The sequence below is a fragment of the Cyclopterus lumpus genome, chromosome 19, assembly GCF_009769545.1.
Source record: "Cyclopterus lumpus isolate fCycLum1 chromosome 19, fCycLum1.pri, whole genome shotgun sequence".
In the NCBI taxonomy this organism is placed as follows: Eukaryota; Metazoa; Chordata; class Actinopteri; order Perciformes; family Cyclopteridae; genus Cyclopterus; species Cyclopterus lumpus.
The window spans coordinates 13,428,654-13,444,030 of record NC_046984.1 but is presented as its reverse complement, the minus strand read 5'-3'; the positions used below and the strand labels follow the sequence as shown (position 1 = coordinate 13,444,030).

At 44.3% G+C, this 15,377-nt stretch overlaps 1 protein-coding gene across 1 annotated transcript in view; it reads right to left on the bottom strand.

Moving 5' to 3' along the window:
• The window catches only part of dock1 (dedicator of cytokinesis 1), a 146,911-nt gene that overhangs the window by 108,536 nt on the left and 22,998 nt on the right, over positions 1-15,377 (bottom strand). Inside the window, exons 8-17 of the mRNA XM_034558323.1 lie at positions 14,319-14,476; positions 13,300-13,381; positions 12,636-12,771; positions 10,826-10,898; positions 9,012-9,091; positions 6,725-6,850; positions 6,255-6,379; positions 3,083-3,181; positions 2,287-2,359; positions 83-186 (exon numbers count right to left, since the gene is read on the bottom strand). Coding sequence (XP_034414214.1) covers positions 83-186; positions 2,287-2,359; positions 3,083-3,181; positions 6,255-6,379; positions 6,725-6,850; positions 9,012-9,091; positions 10,826-10,898; positions 12,636-12,771; positions 13,300-13,381; positions 14,319-14,476 — 1,056 coding nt within the window. The remainder of the gene's footprint in view (positions 1-82; positions 187-2,286; positions 2,360-3,082; positions 3,182-6,254; positions 6,380-6,724; positions 6,851-9,011; positions 9,092-10,825; positions 10,899-12,635; positions 12,772-13,299; positions 13,382-14,318; positions 14,477-15,377) is intronic.

Genomic DNA, 15,377 nt, shown 5'->3' with positions numbered 1-15,377 from the left:
GATGGGGACAATTCTTCAACTTGGACTGTGGTCACGAGGGCCGGCTCGGCAGAGCACCAGAGGCGGACAGCTTCTCATTTACCTTGTACACGATGAGATCGTGCTCGCCGTCCCTCAGGGTTGTCCCGTCGTACCTCATCAACTTCACAAAAGACAGAGCGAATATCTTCTCCGATTTGTCTTTGGCTGTGGGAGGAAGAAGAAAGAAAGAGAAAAAAAAAACGTTCCTCAAATCGTGAACAAGCCAGCAGACGAATAGAAACTCATAATCCCAAACGTATCTATTTTGACTGGGTTAAGAGCAAATAAACATGGGGGTGAATGAATTGTGGGAGAAATTATGAAATTACAAGCCGATAAATGCAGCATCTGAGCTATCATAATAACGATTGATTTGATCCTAAACATATGTGATTTAAAAAAAAAAAAAATTAACTCTCATATTAAAAGGAAGGAAAGGAAAACTCTCTGAATATCTTATTAATAATATTAAAGCCACAAGGTTTGGATTAAGATCTCCCACGTGTCCACTTCCTGTTAGCATATGAATAAAACACTTGCACTTGATCTCAGGGAAGCAGCGGTGAACAGTTTGTGTAATCCCTCCAGGGTGAAGGATGCTCATTCCCACACACACACACACACACACACACACACACACTTTGGGTCTGTTGAGGGGGAAGCGCTGCATAAACAAGACACGGGAGTTATGACTTTGTCCTGTAGCCAAGCGTCTGGAGAGGCCGACATATATCATCATGGATCAACAAGCTCAAATTTACATGCAGGGAGACGTGATTCATCGAAAGTATCTCACGCATTCGATCTGCTTAAATCACCTCATTGGTTTGCTGCCTGCAGCCTCGCCCGTGAATAATTGCTGGGCTGGCTTGAGAGGAACCAGTGGAGAGAAAACACTGTATGCAAGCCACCCAGTCGAGAACGATTTATTAGTGACTTCCTACAGAGAGAAGAAACTCTGCATTGTTTCTGTGGGTCACTTTCAGGACAGAGATGTGCCTTTTTTTTTTCTTTCTTTCAGACGTTCAAAGTCAAGTTTCGATATGAAAGTCTGAAACATGGTGATGGAGAGGATACATTGCGTTATTAGTCTGACACTACTTATGATCAAAATGGAGAAGCTAAAATCCAGCAGTATATGCTGTATATGAGTGGAATATGCAACATATTTACAGGGAACCAGAAACTCTGCAGGAAATACCAAGTGGCTTGAGGCCTGCACAGATGCAACCAATCAGAAACTTGGAAGTTAGATTAATGTGTACAGGGATATGAATGATCAGGTGTCTGTCTCTGTGATGGGATACAAGTGTTAACACACTCACTGACAGGGAAATAAAAAAAGGCATACGCCACCTAATATAATTCAGCCGATATGCGTTTCCGACATATCCCTCTATTGTCAATTGTCAGTGACGAGTTAAAGTTTGGCTGCATCGGCGTGCCCCTCCAGTCCCAGAGTCACTTGAGGTGAGCCAGTTTCTAAATCAACCATTACAGCAAGATAACAGCAAGTCACAGAGTTTCAAAGGCATGCCTCGTAACAGCATTAGTGCCCGCAGAAGGAAGGTGCCAAGCATGACAAGAAGGCTTCTCCAAGTGGATTAGAAGCCAGCACCGAGCTCGGAGACCTGGCCCGTTTCCTCCAAACCACCTGCGAGGCAAACGGAGCTGGAGGATTTTGGAACTGGAGGAAGACAGCAGCTGCAGATTGCTTTACTAAAAGGGAAAGGTATACTTCCCTGCGCTGACATCCTCCCTATGACCTGGTCGTTTAACGCGTACGTCGTAGTATACACCTGTCGTGGCTCCCAGTACCCCAACTAAATGATTTTAGTCTGCACCACTCCTGCTGCTGAATGGCCTCGCCATGTGGAAGGCAGATGGGACGGTAGGGCTGCCAATAGCAGGCCTCCGTGCCCTCTACTCCACCAAAATTAGAAAGGGTGTTAAAAACAGAAGGAGATGCAACACTGGCTGCATTCAGCCCAACACTGGTCCCAATAAACAACTGGGTCTCCTCGGGCATTTTTCACATCCCAGCTGTAGTCTCTGACAAGCCACTTCATGATGCTGCTGTGTGCAAGGAGCAAGCTAATACCTCTGATGAATGTGACAAAGGGTGAGCTTCAAAGTATTTATCACTGTGCAGCACATCTGCTCCGATTGGATATCTTCCATTTTTTGTTGTTGCTGCGGATAGATTAGCAGCCAATTGTGCAGCTGTTCATCGGCAAAGCCGACAGCGCCGACATTTGTACTCACAGTCCTGCGATGAGCGGTGGCGAAAGGTGAACCGCAAGTGGCTCCGGTTCACGTCCTCGATCGGGATAGCAACCTGAGGTGAAGGACAGAATGGGACCCTGTGAGACATCTACACCCATAAACTCGCAAAAGCACATTTTCTTTCAGGACACGCCGGGAGCAAAAAAAGGGCCTGAAATTCTAGATCGTCATAGTCTCTAAAATTATTTGAAACCAATGACACGTAGAATAGTTTGCAACAGAGCGAGACTAACGTTGTCCCGTGTGTAGACGGGGACAAACTGAGCTCTTCCTCGTGACGCCTCTGGGACAAAAGGGAGCTAACCGCTAATGGAGCTAAACGCACAGCAGGACCCAGAGTGTCTGTTCTGTATTGAAATGCACTGCGGGGGAAATTGTACTTTGTAATCAATAACGGCTACATGAACCTTTTGTTACCAAAGTGCTTTACATAAACCAAATCTACAACAATAAGCATTTCCCTGAAGATATGATTTGGATTATTTTTAAACCCATCCCGTCAATCCCGGATCTTTCAGCGTGGCTTTTTTCTCCAGCACTGGCAAAGCAAATGTCATTATTTGTTTCCTCGACATGTTAATGTTGTTTTTTTATTATGCCACTAACAACTATAGATGATAACGACAAAGGTAACGGAACAACATTTTGATTAGGGTCGATTTCAGGACGGTTAAACATTGTTTTTCAGGACGCTTCTGGGTCTGTGTGATTTGTAGTAAATGAGCTATTGTCCGGATGAATATTCCCCACTGCCGAGGTCAGGAGAGAGACGCACCTTTATCGTTTCAAACCAGCGGGACTGCTTCACTTGGTAGTAGATGACTGACTTGTACTCATTGATCCCCTCATCTCCAGCTCCAGGGAAGATCACATTCTGGATATCGAGAAAGAAAAGACAAAAATCAAGTTATCAAACAACACGACTGAATATATTGTTATACTGGCATGGCAGCAAGTGTGTTCTAAGTGGCAACATTATGATGGTTGAGTTATTAGAACTGTCAAACCATGAGCACACTGCAGCATGTGGAAAATTGACTCGCACATATTTCATCAAATGTTATCCCTGGGGCACAAAGCTTATCTAGTAGTGGCCTTTAAAAAGGTCTGGATGCAGTTAATGCATGCACACCTGCCAGTTGGCTGCCAATTTTATAACAGCATTGTGGAAATAAAAAATTAATTAGAAATACATTATTTAAAAGGAGGAGCTGTGGCTCCCATGCAGTGAGAAGCCAGGCGCAGAGAAGCACACCAGCTGGTGCTGATGGAACCAGCCGTGTAAATTGGTCTTCCTAGTGGGTCCCCCTGAGTTTCTACAAAGGGTCAGGGTGTGTAAGTAAAATACTACGCACCCCCCTGGGGGATTTTGGCACGATGGCTGCAGTGACAGCGCTCAGCCAGCCTACCTCCTTCCTCCCACTACTCCAGCTGACTCCCTGGCCACGGTGCTGCTAAAATACTCCAACACTAACGGCTTCTGACAACCAGCAACTATGAGGAATAACAGGCCCCCGTCTCCCCCAGCCCTGCCGAGCAGGGTTCATGACCAGGGTTCATGACTGCTTCAGATTTTGGAGAGATAAAGAGGGGAAAAAAGTGGTCGAGGTCTAGCCGCAGGTTGTGTGTGTGTGTGGAGTTGGGAGGGGGTCCAGCATCCTTTTTGAGACAGAGGAAGGACGACTAAACTCAGAGGCAAGAAAGAGACCACAGATGATATGAGATAAGGGACTAAAAGATCACAAAAAGGTTTATCCTAAAATAAAACCTTGCATCAATGTGAACAATTTCAAGTTTTCAAGTGCCTTGTTCACGGAGGCGTTATTCTTTTACATTATATAAAACGGCTTGATGAAAGCAAAAACCGACGGAAGGTTAATTAAAAGAGAAAGTTATATATTATCAAAAATCAGACTGAAAGTTTCAGAGACAGAATTTCCTGCATGTCTAAGTAAAAGAGGAAGACCTCGACCAACTAGCACTGATCCCTGGAGAACCAAAATAGACTGAGCCTCTGTGAGGAGCTGAAAGACAAGATGCTGAAGAGAGCTGCAGGGACACATGGCCATGATACCCGTGGATGTGATCAATGTCCCTTGATCAGTGTTGACGGCTGTCACCAACTCAAAGCTTTACATCTCGAAGGCTCAGACAGTCTTTAAATACGCAGCTAAATGTTCCATTGACACCGACTGAAGAGAACCCGAACTGTGTTTAACCCCCGAGTATCGGGGCTATCGTAGCTACTGCAGTACGCTTAGATGGTCCTCTTTACAAATGTTGTTATTCTGGAGTTTAGGTGACTCATCATTTTGATATCAGTACCAAAACGTGGGTATCATAGGAGCACCAGACAGAAAGAGCAAGTCATACCCGTTTTCTGTACTGTAGGTGAAACATACGCAACATGTCTACTGTAATAAAGACAGTACAGCTTCTTGTAGATGATGCAAATAAAACTGTATAGAACTACATATATGCATGTAACAAAAGTGCACTTGAATATTAAGAAACACCATTTTTTTAAAAGATTTATCCATGCAATGCATTACAAATGATAAAATAATCCCAATGTGACCACGCAATGTCTGTATTGTCATGTAATTCCTGTCCCGTCTGACAGAAGCCAGGATCATCACTGCTATTTGCTCCTTGGGAACTATATTTACAGTATAATCACCACTCTTCCTTACACTTCCCATGCCCGCTGAGCCAAATCACTGATGCAGACTCTCAATTTAAAGACGGATGTGTATAATTGAGGCAGCTAAGGGTAATAGCCCGCTGCTCTGATTGGCTATTCACGGGAGGCCTCCTCAGGACCACCAATGTCTCATCTCAATTCACTTCATCATCATCAGTCCTCGTCACTTAGTCTCGCTCCACGTACACAAGCATACGGCGTGCCAGAACAGCAATAACACCCGGAGACCTTCAAGAAAATACCAGATATACCTTAAAGATACTAGAGGAACATTATGTCAATTCTGTCCGTCCCTGTGGACAAAAGCAGTAGTGCGTCTAAGATGCCAGATTCCCTTGAGAAAATCTCTCTTTTACTGTAGCAGGGTCTGACAGTCTGGGGATCGGTGGGGGCGCTCCTCCTCCCACCGGATCTCAGACTACAGGTCTAAGGCGGCAGTGGGTCAGGCCGCGATGGGAGTTTGAGCTGAAGGGGTTTTGTCTGAGCAGGGAACCCCTCCCGATGAAAGGCCTTTAGAATAACGATATAGAACTAGGCAAAACTCCTCCTGATGGTCTTGTTTGCTTACGTTGGTCATATAGGAGGCATCAGTTGGGAATTGAGATGGTTTCATAACTAGTTTAAAGTTCCCCGTAGTAACTTTGACTCAATGCAAATTTGATTACAAGAACTGTGGCCTCAAAATCAAGACAGAGTTCATTCAAAAGTCTCTAAATCATAAACAGTACATTCACAGACACGTGCAACACCTGCAAACCTGGGAGGCCAGACTTTCCCAGCAATGCTGACAAGGTATTTTTATAATTAAATTGCAGACTGTCTTCCAACCTTCATTAGCAAAAGGTCATTATTTTTTTTTCCGTATTTTTCTCACCACCGTAAACTTTAAAACTATGCTGCCTGTATCTGCTGTCCACGTGGAATGGGTCTGTAACCGACTGTGACAATGAAATAAGTCGATTGCAGCGGTTCGCCAAATTCAATGGCAGTCAAACAACAACAAAGCACCAATATCGCATTCTGTCATTTTTGCCGGGTGGCAAAAAGGCGTCCAGTGTGCCAGTCACACTGCTTTATGGGAGCGCTGGTCAGTTACGCAGCGTGCTGAGCTGTGTGAGATTAAAGAAAGCCTACCTACCTACATACATATATATAGCTATACATAGCTTGTGTCCAGAATGCTGAGTGTGAGCTGAACCCATGTGAAATACCAAATAAGGGAGTTAACATTCCTCCGCCGTACCTCCAGTTTCTTGCCGTCCTCGTCGTAAACGGACATGATCACCTCAACATTTTTGGGCTTGGTCTTGCTCCCCTTGTCGAAATCCCCGAGCGCCAGAGTCACGTAGATGTCGTTTCGCACGTCACCTTCAGGAAACAGAAACACGCCGGTCAGATGGGAGGACATCCTCACAGAGCTCATGGTTCACCCTTCTGATTATATAATAATAATATTACTGCAGAACTCATTACATCTCAGGTGGCATAATTGCATATCTGGCACCATATACATCTTGGGTGACTTCAGTCCATTAAATAACTAATGTCTCCATAAAACCTTAATGAAGTATGATATGTCCTGTTCTCCTCAGCTCACATTTTGTAAAATAGTAGCTCTTAATTCTAATTCACTTTCTGAATGAATGATTCAAATCAAATAAAGTAATAGAAATAAAAAAAACACTCAGAGACAGGCAGCAATGGTAAAAGCACCTGGCATGATGATCTCAGGAAAGCCCATCTTGCGAGCCACAGCTGTGGATCGGTCCACCAGGTGAGGGAAGTCCTTCCGTATCTGGTGGATGTCTCCAGGAAGCAGCTTCAGAGTCACCCACAGGCCTGGTGATGAATCCAAGGTAACGAGATGAGGAACCGAGATAACGTCAGGAGCAGACTAGTGTGAGAGCGACCTGCCCCGGGGAAACACTGAGGGGAGATTTATTCTTCTGCTTCTAACAGCTCCAAGGCAAGACACTAAATAAAAGCTACTCTCAGGGATGTGCTGAGGAAAGCGTGACCACAACTACAGACTCTGTATCTGGTGACATCAAGGAGTTATGTTAATGTGGTAAAAATAATAATATTTATTTCATGTGTTGAGCCTTGATGGTTGCTTTGACATCTGCAATGCCACCTGTATATATGAGCACCTTTGAGGAGGACTCGCTGCTTTCTGATCAGTCTCGACTTAACGCGTTATTGTTACAAGAAATTGCAAAAACGGTCACCAAAATCTTTTTAAAAAAGGTCAATGTTTTCCAAAGCAAACAAATTCCTAATAACGTCCGCAATGCCTTCAGACTTCCGACCTTAGGCACTTTATATTTTAATATGAGAATAAACTACATTTATTGCAGAATATTTAAATTGTGCAGTTATTCCCAGACTTATATAATTGGTCTTGGAAAGACCCGATTGTGCGAAGCTTTAGAGGAAACCTCTGTGGCTCTGAATAATTCTGAAACAAAAAGGGCCTTCAGGGGGCTTTCACGGGTCATATTTCCTAAGAATTTAACACCAGTGACAGCCCCGCTTTCTCCCGGTTGGGGAGGAAAGCTTCTTTTCTGCAGACACTGCACGGCGTGCCAGCTCCAGCTCTGAAACCACACTCCCTCTAAATATCCTCTCAGGATAAACAAAGCAGCGTAGGCACATACCTCTCAACAAGACTGAATATGACCACAAAAAAAGGGGGGAGGGGGGTGGTTCCAATTAAAAGAAGTCGTCCTGGAGTGTGTGCCCCTTAGTAAGCCACTAAAGTGAGTGGTGTGCGTGAACCCTGAGGCTTCATTCACTTTCACGTTACAGGACCCATATTGTTATGAGTGACACATCCCCTCACGAGCCGAGCTGGAAGCCTTTTGATGTGAAAGCGTGACCGAAACAGCTGCTCCTCGCAGAGTGGGCCGGAGCAGATCTGACATTTATCCAAGTACATCTTCATAGGGCATGACAATACCATGGAGGCTGTCATGTTGTCGTCATGTTGTCGTCGTTGTCCCCCCCCCCCCAACCCTCCCAGCACAAATCCCTTAGAAGGCTAATGTTGTTCTTCTAAACACAGATGTCAACTCCCTGATAAGATCCAGTCTTTGCAGAAGACTCACCAGCTTAATTAACAGCTGGATTACTTACATCCTGTAGTCATGGTGATGGGGGCAACTATTTATAGGAGGAGCAATGATTTATAGTGTGAGCTCTCAACGAAGAAATATGTTCTTATTAGCAAGATGAACGGTTTCAGTAGATTGGGGTTAGTGGTACTTTGTACGAACACATCTAAAAGTGAAGTATAAAAGATGATGAAAGCTGTTGTTAAGATTAAATATGAGATTAACTTCTAACCATAATTAGAATCCCTCGTTGTAAGGGTTTATTTCAATATTTAGTAGGGATGAAAGATGAATAAAGAACTTTTTTTCTCCATAGATAATAGCACTTCCCAATAGGTGCCATGCCGTGAAAAATCAATGCCGAAAGTAACCGGAGAAACAATGGAGGGAAGAGCGCACTCTACAACCACAAAAGTGCTTTCTAATAATAAAATAAAAATGTTACACTCCTCAGTTTCCTGTAAAAAAAGGCAAAATATGCCAAAACACAGATTTATAGAATTAAAAACCAGGAGTGTGTCGGTGTTGTCAGAGTTTCTTATGTTTTGAGTGTGGATGCAAGATTTCTCCCGAGCAAACTTATTTGGATAAAACAACAAACAAAAAGTTAAAAACTAAATCTCATTTCTCTGTCGGGTTCTTCCCATAATGTTGTCAGACACTCATAATAACAATCTAAGCCGGTCAGCGGTAGAAATAAGCACTTTGGTGAACGTACAGCGACGTGGAGAAGCTGGCCGCTACCGTCTGCGGCGCCCTCCCTCAATACTGGACCATTGAGAAATGTTGCGACGCGAGTAGGACACACATTTTATTAATACAAGTCTGATAGTGGGAACAGTTCCCTCCTTGGCCCCCGGCTCTCGTGCCTGAACCTCGCACTGTACCTTGGCCCTTGTGGTTGACTTCCTTGGCGGTGATAACTTTGTTGATGACCGTCTGGAGGAAGTCGTTCTCCCCCGCCACCCTGGGTGAAAAACGGGAGACGTTCAGCTGCTTGTGGCGAATGGCGTCATCCAACGCTAGCCTGCAGTATGCACACGACAGGCAAACACCACAGAGGAGGAGGAGGAGGAGGAGGAGGAGGAGGAGGAGGAGGAGGAGGAGGAGGAGGAGGAGGAGGAGGAGGAGGAGGAGGAGGGTAAAAGAGCCACAGAGTGATGGTTGTGAGGAGCGGGAGTGGGATGAAAGAGACGGGGGAGACAGAGAGACACACACACACCGAAGAGTGACGCGAATGCCGTGACAGACACAAAGCCGCTTGTTAGCAGTTAGCAGGGAGGCAGGACGGGTAATGGAAGAAACACACAGAGAAATCATCGTTTAGGAAATGATGCCTCGTCAGCATTTATAGGGCCACTGGAGCAGTGGGAAGGTGACCTGAAAAATGAAACTTAATACCCAACGCCGTACGCTCACGTCATACGAGAGAGAAAATGTAAAATATAACGTTGTGTTTTGTTTGAGGAGAGGTGTTCACGGGACGAAACATTGCAAGACAACAGGAACAAGGCAGGTTCTCCCTCACGTTTGGATCAATTGTTTGAGTGCATTTGGATCTGAAGAGTTGGAGACAGTGGGACATTGATGAGGTATTTAAGCCACGGGGGACAGAGGAATCTGGTGTTGTGATTCTTATCAACTAGTTGTCTTGAGTCTTTTTACTTAAGATTAATGGATTAAATCAGAAAATAGGGAAAGATGAGCATTAGATTTTCCCAGAGCTTAAGATGAAGGCTTCAGATTGCTGGTTTTATCTAATTAACACAAACGATTTATAAAGCAAGATGAAGGAGATTAATCCTCACATTTAAGAAGCTTCAATCAGAGAATGTTTGCATCAAATGGCTGAAAGGATTAGTCAATTGTTAGTCAATCGATTTCTGTCAATCAACTAATTGATCATTTCAGCACAAAGAGAACTTCTGCTACGAATACATGATCCAAACCCAAGTTGGTTTGATTCCAGACAACATGCCAAAGAATAGCTAAACGAGAGCAGCAAACTATTCCAGCACGATTTCGATCTAATACCAAAAGCCATTTCTATTTCTGTTTGGATGCCAGGAGTCTATCCAAATTACATCAGTAAGTCATACCACCCCGAGGTGGCTCCGACGAGTCCTGCCTCTGCTGGCCTTGGAAACACACACAGTAATGGGGCGCTGGAGGTGCCCTTTCAAAAACTTCAGTCAAAGTTTGGTGACATGTATTCACAGTTGGCCTTGTAGGACCTGTTCCTTCTCACGCTAGAAGGCTCTAATTTCCATGATTTATGCTCGCAGATAAAAACTGTTAAGTGGGGTGATCTGCCAGCTAAACGGCGTGTATCTGAAGCCTTTCCAATTATGCAGGAAATCACGTTAAGGAAAAGGTTACTCTGGCTCTGTACGCAGTCCTACAAGAATGGCAGCAGTTAATGAGATTGCCTTAATTGAGTCACCGGGGAATAGGGGAGCGTGCACCGTCTTAAAACCTTTGCTAATCAGGTGTCAAGAATTAAGGACTTAAAAAACGAAATGAACTACAACTGCTGCGCCTCTTGACATACTGTACATACTCAAAACAGTGTAAATAAGTGTAGACGCAGAACTACATCCGCTTTGCCATTTTATGCAACATTATCCCAAGCTTAAAAGGAACTCTACGCTCCACGAAGTGTGACGGTGATTCATGTTTTGCTGCTGAACAATCCACTTACGGCTGAAATGGGATAAAGTGCTGTTTGTCTTCGTCGTCCGTTTTGCCCATTATGATGTCAGTGACATCCATTACTGTGGAAAGACAAGGAGAGGGGGTTAAAACATTCTTCAGACCTGCAGAGCATAGCGTGGCTGTGAAAGCACTTCAGATGACTACATGGCGAGGGGGCATCGGGGGGGGGGGGGGGGGGGGCAATGTCGGCTCTTCTTCATGAGCACTAATTAAGGCAGATGCAGGGGCTACGAGAGACATTTATTGTGTAAATGTGAATAACAGTTTAAAGAGTAACTTAACATGCCCATAAAAATCTTGTTTTGTTGACCTCCAGTGTTTTTAAACTTCTCACCTCGCTGCAGTACACGTGTACCCCAGGACCCTGTGAGGGCGTGGTTACACTTGTGACCACACCCGACCACTGCTGGCTGTGATTGGCTGAACCAGGAAGTGAAACATTCAACCAGAGAGGGCAGCCAAATGCTTATTTTTAGTCTGGTGTTAAGTAGGGATGGCATTTAAATTTAAATATATGGATTTAAATATATATTAAATCCATAATTTACCGCCAACCGAGTACCTAGTTCACCCGTCCGGGAGAGTTATGCCCAATTAATTCTTCAGAAGAACTCCCGCAGAGCCGGCAAGATGGTTTGCAGAGCTCGCAGAGGCCAGATGTTTAATTGGACATGAAAGCCGAGAGATGAGTACCTCACACCCCGTTGCAACAAAAACAACCGTAATAATTCTAGGCACATGAGCTCCTCCTCATGACCAAACTCTTTCATAATTTATTTTCCAGCCATCGCAATCCACCGCAGTATGATGTATGAGTGCAGGAGTAAAGCCATGAATTAAATAAAGGGTTGGTTACGTTACCGCGGTGACTGCAGCAGTGTGCAGTTTATTTGTCTGTGAAGGAAATGCTACAAATGCTCGAGGACCAAACAAAGTTTAACCCCAAAGCGGGAGCAACAACTTTGGCCCAGGTTCATTTAAGGTGAGCAGACATTCAGAGTGGACCAGCTATTCCCATTTTAGTGGGGTGATGCAACACCTCTGAAAAAATTAATCCAGTGTTTCTAAACATAAAGGTGGATAAACACTTTGGATATTTGCAGAGCGTGCAAATTCAGGGGTTGAATTTCAACCAGTGGAGCCGGACACCAAAACAGGAAACCCATTCTCGAATTGGCTGAGAGACGGAGCAAATACTCAGTGACTGGAGCTGATTTGACAGCACCGTTACTCTATTATTACCCAACAGGCCACATGTCAGCCATATACATTTTTTTTATTTTAATTTTTTTTTTTAAATCGGGCTTTCTAACGTGCGTGTACTGCGGCAACGATGATGATGTCTTAAGATAAGTCGTCATAATTCAGGCTGTCAGTTACCTTCTCTTTAAGTGGCAGTGGGGAAAAAAGACACTGGAAGACGGGTATCAGTTTCTCTGCTGTAGAACTGCGGGCAAAACGCCAATCTAATTAGTTTACACCTGGCAGCTTGCCAACGGGAGATGCATCAAACCTGAATTCTTCTTTCCACGTTAGCTTGATACCTATGAACTTTTGCCCAAATACATTTACTCATCTGGGAAAAGACTTACAACACTTTGAAGTATCCTCGTATCTCTCTTATCCGATCTCATGCACAAAGGGGATTTCTTTTTTTGCAGAGCCCACAGCTACGAAGTTCAGAGGCGATCAGTGTGTTATACGGTAACCTCCGACAACAGCAACACAACTCATACTTTGCTGCTTATTTTTGGACTAACAGGGCATCACTGTGGCTTCTGTGTCGACCACTTTACCTGCAACTCCAAAGGGTCTCCTCAGACCCGACGTCAGCTTCTTGGTGTTGTTGTCTCTCAGCTCCATGCGCCCCACTCTGACAATCTGACACACAAAGCTGATCTTCTCTCTCTTCAGATCCTCACTGCCCAAGTCCTGGGGAGGGGAAAAGAAGTACAAAAAAAAGTTGTTAAAATACTGCTGATGCCGTTGCCATCAGAGTCAATAGCATTTACTTTTTTTACGGTAAGACAGATCAAAAACCATTACAATCAGGTCGTATATATTTGCCCCTTTTTTCCAGGCCACAGCAACGAAAACTCATCGATCAAAAACACCTTCTTGGGTGAAGATGAGTTTGTATAAAAGAGGAAACTTTTCACCACAAAATTGCTTCAGAAACATCTGGGATTGTGTCCCCAGATTCATGCCCTGTGGGCAATATATTAAAACATGTGCAAAGTGCTCCCAGTGGGTGCACGCTGACCCCTCCTGCCCTTGGCCTTTCATTAGATAGAGGTGACTGCCTTCGTAAATACATACAGCAAGCCAAGCTCTTTCTGAGAGAGCTTAACATATACAGGCTCTGCAAACAGGCTCCCACATGCCTCATAACATGGCTGAATACACATTGGACTACACACAGGCGAGCACACACACACACACACACACACACACACATACCGTGAAGACGGCCCGCAGGTTATGAAGCTGGTCTATGTCTTTCACCAGACCTGAACTTGACCATTTCACCAGGTAGTTTTCACTGTGAGGGAGAGATCACAGAAACAAGAAGCATGAATTACAATCATTACAATCTGTTCAGCATTGAAACTTCTATGACGCAGAGAATTACAGCATCAGTTACAATCTCCTTCAAAGCTGCAGAAGATTGAGCTGCTCTACTTGTGATAATTTGCTGACACAAATCCTATAAACAATAGAAAATCCCTGTGAAGCAGACGGCCGGTCACGTGTGGTGTGTGTGTGTGTGTGTGTGTGTGTGTGTGTGTGTGTGTGTGTGTGTGTGTGTGTGTGTGTGTGTGTGTGTGTGTGTGTGCGCTTGTGTGCTATTCATTCAGTTTTTACCCAGCGCAGTTAAAGATTAGGTTCAACTAATATCAATATTATATGTAGGATGCTATTTTAGGATTGCAATCCAGTGGAGGCCGGGTCGGATTGTTTCAGACTTGTGTGATCCAAACATTTTCAATAACTTCAAGAAATTGTTAAGACAGCACCATGAATAACAAATTATTTTAGGATGAGGTGATCCTAAAATGAAATCATATATACGAAGCTGAGATACAAACTTTCGACACAGCCCTGGTTTGTACCGAGTGAGCGCATCAAAAACAATCTAGACCTAATCTGGTCCATACAGGACATTAGTTTCAGTCTTGAAGGGAACCTCTAAACCCATCATCACTCAAATATAAAAATACCAACGCTCACGATTGCTATGAATAGAATCCCGACAGTCGACTACAGAACATGGGTGTATAGTTCAGAACGTGCTTCAAGGCACAAGTGCATCATCTTTCAAACGTTGCCCCGGCAACACACATACAGAAACTCGGATTTCAATCGTCAGTGTGACAATAGAGGTGAGATGTCAAACTGAAATATTGCACACGTGCCCTAAAAACCCAATTCTTAGACAGCTTGAAAGAGGGTACGGGAATAAGCGCGCATGGGTTTACCTGATGAACTTGGAGTCCACTGGGTCGTAGAGAGACATGAGGACCTCGGCCTCCTCACCGATCTTACACACCACATTCTTCAGCGTCACGAAGAGGGCAAACGCTGGCGTGGAGGCAAACTTTGCTTGCCTGGTCAGATCAATATTCTGCTTCTGAGACTGTCGGGGGGGGGAAACAAAAATATTGCATTTAATATCGGGCGTTCTCCCATAGCGTTCAGTCACATGCAGGAAACTTCAGGCCTGAGGGGAAAGATCCCTGGGACAACATCAGCGTATGAAGAAGGAGATTCTGTGTGTGCGGTGCGCAACTGCACACAAATGTCATCCACGGCCTCTGCAATTTCAAAAAGCAAGATTCAACTATGTCACTGCCATGAAAACACGTTTATAAAGATCTGCTTGATCTCCAGAACTGCATCAGCAGTAAAAAAAAAAAAAAAAAATTTAAATAAAAAAAAAAAAAAAAAAGGTGGACTCGTTTCTTGGACGCCCTTGAAAAATAAGCTGGGGCCACATCATTAATATTTATCACGGTGACCTGGACACTCTTTTATTGCCCATGCATATGCAATAAGGACCTCTGGATGAGACGGTCACACAAGATGAGACCACATAACTGCAGGGCACTTGGCGTCTGACACTCCCTCATACTGCCAACTGACAATAAGGTGAGGGATGCCGCTGATTCGCCAAGGAAAAATAGACCTCGCTGAGTTACGGGTTTTCTGAAGTAGCAGTCAAGCGTCCTTGTGTACCAGCAGCGGCCCCATTTTCCCCACTTTTATACTGAAGTTGGGCCAAAACTCCATTTTAGATTGAACTGCAGGGGTACTTTCTGAGCATTTGTCTTACCTTGAAACAAACTGTCTGTTTGTTTGATATTGTAAGAGGCTGTGCTGCTGGACAGGAGTCAGTCAAGACCTCTTTCATAATCAAAAGCAGGACAATACTTTATGCAATCGTGTAACTGGCTGAGGCAAACCATCCTCATTCACGGTTTATGAAGCAGTGGGAATAGTGGCACACGTGAGCAACTCAATCGAAAAGATGAAAAGGA